General features: G+C 46.0%; 1 protein-coding gene across 1 annotated transcript; it reads right to left on the reverse strand.

Moving 5' to 3' along the window:
* Positions 1-455: 455 nt before the first annotated feature.
* On the reverse strand, positions 456-8,077 carry TMX1 (thioredoxin related transmembrane protein 1). Its single transcript, XM_059474429.1, has 8 exons — positions 7,893-8,077; positions 7,699-7,814; positions 6,625-6,670; positions 5,942-6,070; positions 3,785-3,830; positions 3,604-3,705; positions 3,276-3,348; positions 456-2,901 (listed from the first exon to the last, which is right to left on the reverse strand). Exons 1-8 carry the CDS (start codon positions 8,051-8,053, stop codon positions 2,723-2,725), a joined length of 852 nt encoding a protein of 283 aa, XP_059330412.1. The 5' UTR covers positions 8,054-8,077; the 3' UTR covers positions 456-2,722.
* Positions 8,078-9,114: the final 1,037 nt, after the last annotated feature.

Raw genomic sequence — 9,114 nt, forward strand, 5'->3', positions numbered from 1 at the left:
ACTGCAGGGTTAATCCCAGAGTGTTGATCCCCTCAGCTGCTGCGCTTGGGGGAATGTGGGAGGGCCCAGCTGCAGCTCCCACACCCCTCGCAGCGTTTCACGCCACCACGGAAATCAGCCACCAAAAAAAATGAATTTTAAACATCATTTGTCAGCTCCAGCCTACATTTTCTGCTACACAAAACCACATTTTATTACCATTTCTGGCTAAGCCTGGCATGAGCGAAAGCTCCTTCCCAAACCATTGGAACCATCCATCAAAGTGAGGTACCCAAGCCAGTCTGGACTAAAAATCACTCAGTGCAGCTTTACTTTGAATTATTATTCACACTTGACTTTTCAAAAAAACATTTTTATAGCTTCAGAGTTATAATTTTTATCCATGGAAGCAGCTGTTTTATGACTAAGCAGCAAAAACCTGAGCAATAAAAAATAAAAAGACACAAACACAAGAATCCAAAGCTGGTGGTTATTTTTTACTTGAAGACTCTCTGAAAAACAAAATTATTGTTACATTATTATCATTAATTCTTTCTGGAATGAAACAGGCCTGGTCCAGGTGATATGGGAAGGGCAGTCTGGTTTTTACAAAATTGATATTTGCAACACCACAACACACAAAGGACAGGCTCTTACACTCAGGTTACACCACTCAGCCTCAGTAAACATCTTTGGAATAGAGATTTTTAAAACAACAAAAAAAAAATCAATCAAGGAATTTAAATATTCACAGGACAAAACCATAATATTGTGAAAAATGTGAAGGGTGAGATGAGCAGAGATAATCCAAGCAGGAGTTGCACAGCTGGGAACAGTCACCCCCACGGGGCAGGTTTGGGGATTGGTTCTGTGCACAAGGCAGAGAAAAGAAAATAAATTCCTGCTGGAAATTCTTGTTCAAGCAGGAGCCCACAAATCCAGCACAACAAAGGAAAAGTTGGGTGTTCTTTAAAATGAAAAGTCAGCAGGGTGTCCTCTCTATATTGCACCAAGTTTGGTTCTAACTGAAAAATGAAAAACCTCTGCACTAAGAAAAGCTACATTTAAATACATCCCAAGAGGAGTGAGCAGAGTTCAGCTTTTAAAACAACTCAACACTTTTTCCTACCAGCAAAACCACCACGGATCCAAAGCAGAGCTGCTACTTCTCCTCAGTATTTATTTATTTATTGCTTTATTTAGGAGTGACAAAGGCTCAGAGATGGGAACTTTCAGAGAATTTAAGGCAATTCCACAAAACCAACAATTCTGGCACACAGTGGTTTTCATACCAACACCAGGAGAGGTTTTAGCTTTAAAAAAGGACAGATTTTAGTCAAAAAGACCCTTTTAAATATCAGTTTATCTTTCTAACACACAGCACTGAAGTCAAGTCATTCCAGAGCACCAATGTAAAGAAAAGAAACAAAAAAAGGGGGAAGAAGTCAGATGGACAATTTTAAAAAAAGCCACTAAATAACTACAAATAAAAACACTAAAAAACCTAAATAACTACAAATAAAAACACAAAAAACCTAAATAACTACAAACAAAAGCTAAAAACCCATAAAGCTAAACAAACAAACAAAAAAAATCAGATATAGGCTTGTCAAAAAAATCTAAATGTGCTCAGTATTAGGCTCATCCTTCCCTTGCAAAAACTTTGGAATTTAACCAAAAGAATATGGAAAACTCTAAAACACTGGTCCAATGGACATGTGCATTCTTTTTATTTCTATACAGAGTGAAAACAAACACCATACAGACAAAAGTAAACTAATTATTTTTTTTTAAGAAAAAAATCAGGTTTAATGTTCTAAAATGATTTTGTGAAAACAGGAGAAAAATAAAAAAGAAATAGAAAGGAGTTATTTTAACTACAGCCTGCATGGATTTGCAGCAAGATCTGAGTAAGAAATGATGGATTAAAAACAAGCAGAGCCCTGCTGGCATCCAGGAGGAGGAATGGAGAGGATTTGCACAGAGAACCCTGTGTGTAAACTATTGGAGTCACAGGGACAGACAACACCTCAAGGTGCTGCTTGTCCCTTGTTCCTAGAGAAAATCTACTTGGCCAAGAAGCTCAGAGAGTTTTCTACAGCTTTTTCTGGAAGAAATGGATGCAAGCAGCAGGTTTCTGATCAGCCAGAGGGTCCCACTGCAGAGTGCTTGTGCTAAGTTGAATTTTGTAAGAAAAGAGGTTGGGGGGGTTTGTAGCACTCATTGTCATAGCAAAAAGCAGTTTTTGTCATATAAAAAGCCTCAACTAAAGGAATTTTAGTTCCATAACTAAAGGAACTTTTCCCCTCAGCATTTCTTCAGGGCACAGCTGGAGAGGTTTATACTGACAAGCAGTATAAGAGCAGGGAACCCTTTTGGGAGGTTTAAGCAACAACCAGGTGAGTGCATTTTCCTTGCTAATGCTCCCTAATGCAGGAATGACTCTGGTTTACATCCTCTCCCAAATAATCCCTAGGGAACAAATCATCCCAGAAGCCACAGCAATTACTCCTTGGCACTTCTCTGCACACAGGCAGGAGAAGTTCCAGCCATTTGCAACAGCAACTTTTCCTTTGGAATACCTGATGCTTTTTTTATTTTTTATTATTATTATTTCCTCCGAATTCATGAAATGCAGCGACATTACCAAGCCAGGATTCATTTCTTCTGTTCAAGCTGCAGGATTTGACACTGCTCTCCCTTTGAGTGGCTGACTCAAACACCAGCCCTGGTGCAAGTGCAGCTAAGATTTCTGCAGAGGAGCAGCCCTGGGCACGGGGCGCTGCCGGACACCGCTCGGGGATGAGTCTCTCTTGCTCCCCTCCTTCCCCTCTGCTTCCTCATCTGAGACATCTCCCTCATCTCCTTCTTGCTCTTCATACCTGCTCTTCAGCAGATGAGCTGGCTCTGGACCTTGTTTCCCTCAAGGAGAAAGGAAAAACACTCAAGTAAATGCCGTTCCCAAGTCAAATCCACTTTTTTAACACCATGGGCGACCCTGAGAGCTCCACTCAGTTTCCTCTCCCTGCCCCTGTGGAATTTCATGTCTTGCAGGTATGAAAATGCCCTCAAATTTTTTTCTATCCCTAAAACCAGTTTTAAAAATACTCCAGCTTTACTAAATAAAAAATCCCAACCCACTATAAACCCTAAGGGTAAGGCATCAATCCCAAATGCAAAGTTCTACACTCCACTCCGGGTGTCACATCCTGCAGACACCAGGATTTCTTTAATATTTTCTATAAATAAAATTTACTAAACAGCTTCACTGAATCAGAAGTTTGCTGTGGGCTTACTTGGCTGAGGCTGGAGCTGTGGTGCTCTGTGCCTCTTGGAGGGACAGATGCAGTCTGCCAGGAACACCATCAGCTGAAACCAAAGAAACCCAAGGTGAAATCCCGAACCTTCTGCACACTGCAATTGTTTAAGATAAAAAATTTCCAGATCAAGTCTAAGCATTCACCCTCAGGTGGATCCCATCCAGCTTCCCCTTGGGTTATGGGGGCTCCATCCTGTCCCCATGCCTGTGTTCCAGCTCAGGGTACCCCAAAACCCACCCCAAAACTGAGGTGGAGGCAGCACCAGTGGAACCAAGTCACCACCAGCCCCAAGGGCTGCACTTACAAGTCCCAGGACCATTCCTAAAAACAGAGTTGCCAATCCAAAAACAGCATAGGAGCCCCAGACTGGTATTCCAAGATTTTCTGTTAAATAGCCATGGCCATGCTGGAACAAAAGAGAATCATTTCAGGAAGAGCTGGATTTCATATCGAGGAGGAAATGAAGTGGGGATGTAAACAAATACCCTGATCCACATGGACAGCTTGAACAAGGCTGACATGCTGCTCATCCTGAAACAAAGCAGAAAAAATGAACTGAGAACACTTAAAATCTTAAAAAGAGAACACTTTAAAATCCTTAAAACACTGAGAACACCTTAAAATCTTAAAAAGAGAACACTGAAAACAATTTAAAATCTTTAAAACACAAATTTCCCCCCAGCTCCTGTAATAATGTCACCTTTCCTTTCCTGCCTGGATAATTCCTTTGCCTGCCCCTTTGCCCAAATTTCAGCCTCAAACCTGTGTGAAACAACCTCAGCTGGTACATGGACAGCTGTAAATTCCCAGATTTCTTTAACTTGGATCTGCTGAATCCAAGTTAAAGTTAATCCATGTGAATTTCAAGTCTCTTTCTCTATTCTGTCTGGATCAATGCTCTGTGAGAAGCCAGGGGAACTCCAGTGGAGATATTAAGAAAGAAGCACCAAGAGGTTTTATTAAAACAAAAAAAAAATTAGCTATTAAAAGAAAATCAGGTTTTAAGAGCTGAGAGATCCTCAGACACTTAAGTTTCGTGTCTGAATACAGGAAATAATAGAGAAATTGCTAATGCTGAGTTAATATCCAGTTTCACACATTCCTTGGTGTGGGACAAGAGTTTGTAAGAGAACCTCCCTCACAGCCAGGAATTCCTTTCATACATCAAACCCAAATTTTCCTTGACAGTTTGAACCCATTCTCCTTTTTCCTGTCAGCTCCTGATGGAAAACCCCTCTGTGATTTCCTTGGATTTCCTCCAGACACTGTAAGAATTTTCCCAGGGTTTAGGTGGGCAAAACCATCTCAGTGCCACAGAAACCCAAAAACTTCAAGGGTCAGCAAGGTCCTACAAGAGTTTAGGAAACTTCTTCAAGCCTTAAAGTAAACCTTGCTGGGGACATCTCTGCTATGGTGACAACACTCAGGTCACCTCTGCTATGGTGACAATGCTCAGGTCACCTCAGCTATGGTGACACTGCTCAGGTCACTCCTGCTATGGTGACAACCCTGAGGTCACCTCAGCTATGGTGACAATGCTCAGGTCACCCCTGCTATGGTGACAGTGCTCAGGTCACTCCTGCTATGGTGACACTGCTCAGGTCACCCCTGCTATGGTGACAATGCTCAGGTCACCTCAGCTATGGTGACAGTGCTCAGGTCACCTCAGCTATGGTGACACTGCTCAGGTCACCCCTGCTATGGTGACAGTGCTCAGGTCACCTCAGCTATGGTGACAGTGCTCAGGTCACCCCTGCTATGGTGACACTGCTCAGGTCACCTCAGCTATGGTGACACTGCTCAGGTCACCTCTGCTATGGTGACACTGCTCAGGTCACCCCTGCTATGGTGACAACACTCAGGTCACCTCTGCTATGGTGACAATGCTCAGGTCACCCCTGCTATGGTGACAATGCTCAGGTCAGCCCTGTTATAGTGACAATGCTCAGGTCACCCCTGCTATGGTGACAGTGCTCAGGTCACCTCTGCTATGGTGACAGTGCTCAGGTCACCTCTGCTATGGTGACAATGCTCAGGTCAGCCCTGTTATAGTGACAGTGCTCAGGTCACCCCTGCTATGGTGACACTGCTCAGGTCACCCCTGCTATGGTGACAGTGCTCAGGTCACCTCAGCTATGGTGACAATGCTCAGGTCACCTCTGCTATGGTGACAATGCTCAGGTCAGCCCTGTTATAGTGACAATGCTCAGGTCACCCCTGCTATGGTGACAATGCTCAGGTCACCCCTGCTATGGTGACAGTGCTCAGGTCACCTCAGCTATGGTGACAATGCTCAGGTCACCTCTGCTATGGTGACAATGCTCAGGTCAGCCCTGTTATAGTGACAATGCTCAGGTCACCTCAGCTATGGTGACAATGCTCAGGTCACCCCTGCTATGGTGACAGCCCTCAGGTCACCCCTGCTATGGTGACAATGCTCAGGTCAGCCCTGTTATAGTGACACTGCTCAGGTCACCCCTGCTATGGTGACAGCCCTGCCACAGCTGAGGCAGAATTGGGACACCCAGCCACCCACCCAGACATTCCCAGAGCTCCTGCCCACACAGAGCTGGGAGCAGGGAGCAGGACACACCTCAGCACATCTGATAATAAATTCCTACAAAAACCAACCCGAAACTTACAGGAAAGAGGAAGGCCCAAACCAGGAGGACACCGGTTCAATGGATTTCCACTCCTTATCATTGATGAAGTTAATGAAGGCAGCTTTATTCCTGGCTCCCTGGTATCTCCTGAACTCTCCATCTTTGCAGCTGTAAAACAACAACACCACCACCAAAATCCTTTATTTGATATGATCCAAGCAGCAAGTGCAGCATCCAACAAACCCCCTCCCATCTCCTTGTCTATTTTTCACACATTCACCTTTTTATGTTCATTTTTTTTAGCTGATATTGCCTCTAAAAAATATTTTCCAAACTTGGACTAACTCCAAGTTATTTCCAGAACACTGACCCCACAAACACCTTGGCTAGCTTTAGGCTGTGATTCCATAAAAACAAAATAATAAAATAAAGATAATGATCTTCCTAAAGCCCTTGCCACACACCTGCACTGAAGATCAACCTACAGAAAAAGGATTGCAAAACAGAAACACCCATGAAAAGGCAGAATAAATAAGGCCTGAAGGGAAAGGAAAAGAAATCATCTGGCAGCACAAGGTCACAGTGGGTGAGACAGTGAATGTGTCAGTGAAAAGCAGCTCCTATTCTTAAAGAGCATAATAAATCTCATTTATTTGCCCCCCAAAAAAGAGAAAAAAATGCCCACTGTCACCCCAAAAACCCCTGCAGCCCTGCATACTTACTGATAGATGGTAGGGAGGGCTGTGATGATAAATCGTCCACTTAACCCTGTAAGAAAAGTTGTTTTGAGAGTATTTTGAGTATTTTTATGGAAAAAAAGAGGCAAGGAATGCTGAAACACCCCAAAATACAACAGCAGGCTTAGGTATCAATCTTTCCACGCAATCTACCACAACCTTGTGCATGTCAAAGAAGTACACATTTAAAAGATGATCCCTGGATAAAGAGCAAAATGGGGAAAATGAGACATCCAGGGATAACAGCTCCATGGGACTCTTTTGGCTGTAGCTCTTCAGAGGGAGAGGCTCTCCTTTGCAAACAGGATCTGCAGCCTCCAGAAACCCTGAGGAAAATAACCCAAGTGAGGCAAGTTTCAAAAGTAAAGCTGCTCTGGAAAAAGAGATCAGCATGGGGAAGGGCAGGCTTACAAATCCCAGAGGGACAGGAGAGCTCCAGGAGAGGTTCGCGAGAGGTTCATGAGAGTTTCACGAGATTTTCAGGAGAGTTTCAGGAAAGGGAAAGCAGATTGTTTGCACTTCCTTCTACCAACCAAATGAGGGACTAGAATGGCAAGGTTGAAACCTTGTTTTTTGCTTTAAAACTACGGCCAAAAATCTCCTTGAAATCATGCTCTGGAGAAAACCTCTCATTCTTTTTACCTATTATAGTCTATGCATTTTGTTTGTTCTATTCATTCAATTATATTTGTTTGATCTACTATCTGACAGTCTCGTTCCTGTGTGGAACCTGGCCCAGGGTGCCCAGAGCAGCTGTCCCTGGATCCCTGAAGTGTCCCAGGCCAGGCTGGACAGGGTCTGGATCCACCTGGGATGGTGGAAGGTGCGGTAGGGGTTGGAATGAGATGATCCTCAAGGTCCTCCCAACCAAAACATTTTCTGGTTCCCATTAAGCAAGATCAAGGCGTTTAGTCACACAGCTAGAGATGAGTAAAACACTTTTATTACCCGTATTATTTCTGGCCGCCTCCCACAAGCACGCAGCAGAGATCAGCACCCCCAAAGCCCTCAGCCCCCCAGATCCCGGGGGGTTCGGGAGCCCTGCCCAGCCCCTCTCACCCGGCTGCTCGGTCACATCCACTTTGGCCACGTTCACTCCAAGGTCCTCTCCCCACTCGGCGAACTTCTCCCACTCGGGCTGCAGGCTCTCGCAGGCGGGGCACCAGGGCGCGTAGCTGCGGGAGCGGCACAGCGCGGTCACCCCACAAACCCCACACACCCCACAAACCCCCGGCGCAACGCTCCCCACTCACAACTCCACCATCCACTCGTCCTGCAGCAGCTCCCGCCACATGCCGTCCGACAGCACCTTCACGGGGCTCGGCCTGCCCCGGGCGGCGGCGGCCAGCGCCAGGCAGAGCAGAGCGCAGAGCGCAGCCCTCAGCGCGGGCCCGGCCCGGCCCGGCGCCGCCATCTTGGGCCGCCCCCCCCCTTCCGCCTTCCCCGGCGCGTCACGGCCGGGCCCGCCCTGAGGGGAACGGGGAGGCGGCACCGGGAACCGGGAACCGGAGCGGCGGGGAGCGGGAGGGGATGGAGGGATGGGAGTCCGGGAATGGTGGGGAGTGGGAGGGATTGGAATCGGAAGGGATTGCAGTCCTGGAATGGTGGGGATTGGAAGGGATTGGAATTGACTGGAATCCTAGGATGGTTGGGATTGGAAGGGATCGGAATCAGAAGGGATTGAAATCCCAGAATGGTTGGGATTGGAATCCTGGAGTGGTGGGGATTTGGAAGGGATTGGAATCAGAAAGGATTGAAATCCCAGAATGGTTGGGATTGGAATCCTGGAGTGGTGGGGATTTGGAAGGGATTGGAATGCAATGGATTGCAATCCTGGAATGGTGGGGATTGGAATGGATTGGAGTCCTGGAAGGGTTGGGATTGGAAGGGATTGGAATGGATTGGAGTCCTGGAAGGGTTGGGATTGGAAGAGATTGGAATGGATTGGAGTCCTGGAAGGGTTGGGATTGGAACGGATTGGAAGGGATTGGAGTCCTGGAAGGGTTGGGATTGGAACGGATTGGAAGGGATTGGAGTCCTGGAAGGGTTGGGATTGGAAGGGATTGGAATGGATTGGAATCCTGGAAGGGTTGGGATTGGAAGGGATTGGAATCCCAGCTTGTGCCATGGCAGGCACACCTCGAGCCAGGTGCTGTGAGGAATGGATTGGAGTCCTGGAGTGCCTTCTGATGCATCCTTTCTTTAGTATAGTTTAGTATAGCATTCTTTAATATAATATCATAAAATAATAAATCAGTCTTCTGAGCACATGGAGTCAAATTCTCATCTCTCCCCTCATCCTGGGGACCCTCACAACCACCACCCCTGAGTGCTTAATTCTCAAGCAGAAGTCAGGGAGAAGGTCAATGTTGACAAGCAGACAAATCCCACATCAGCTCACTCCTGTCCCTCACCACCTGAAGCATTTCCAGGGAAGGAACCTCTTTTTCCCTATGCACATACTTTCTTTAACAC

The sequence above is a fragment of the Ammospiza nelsoni genome, chromosome 6 (assembly GCF_027579445.1).
Source record: "Ammospiza nelsoni isolate bAmmNel1 chromosome 6, bAmmNel1.pri, whole genome shotgun sequence".
NCBI lineage: Eukaryota > Metazoa > Chordata > Aves > Passeriformes > Passerellidae > Ammospiza > Ammospiza nelsoni.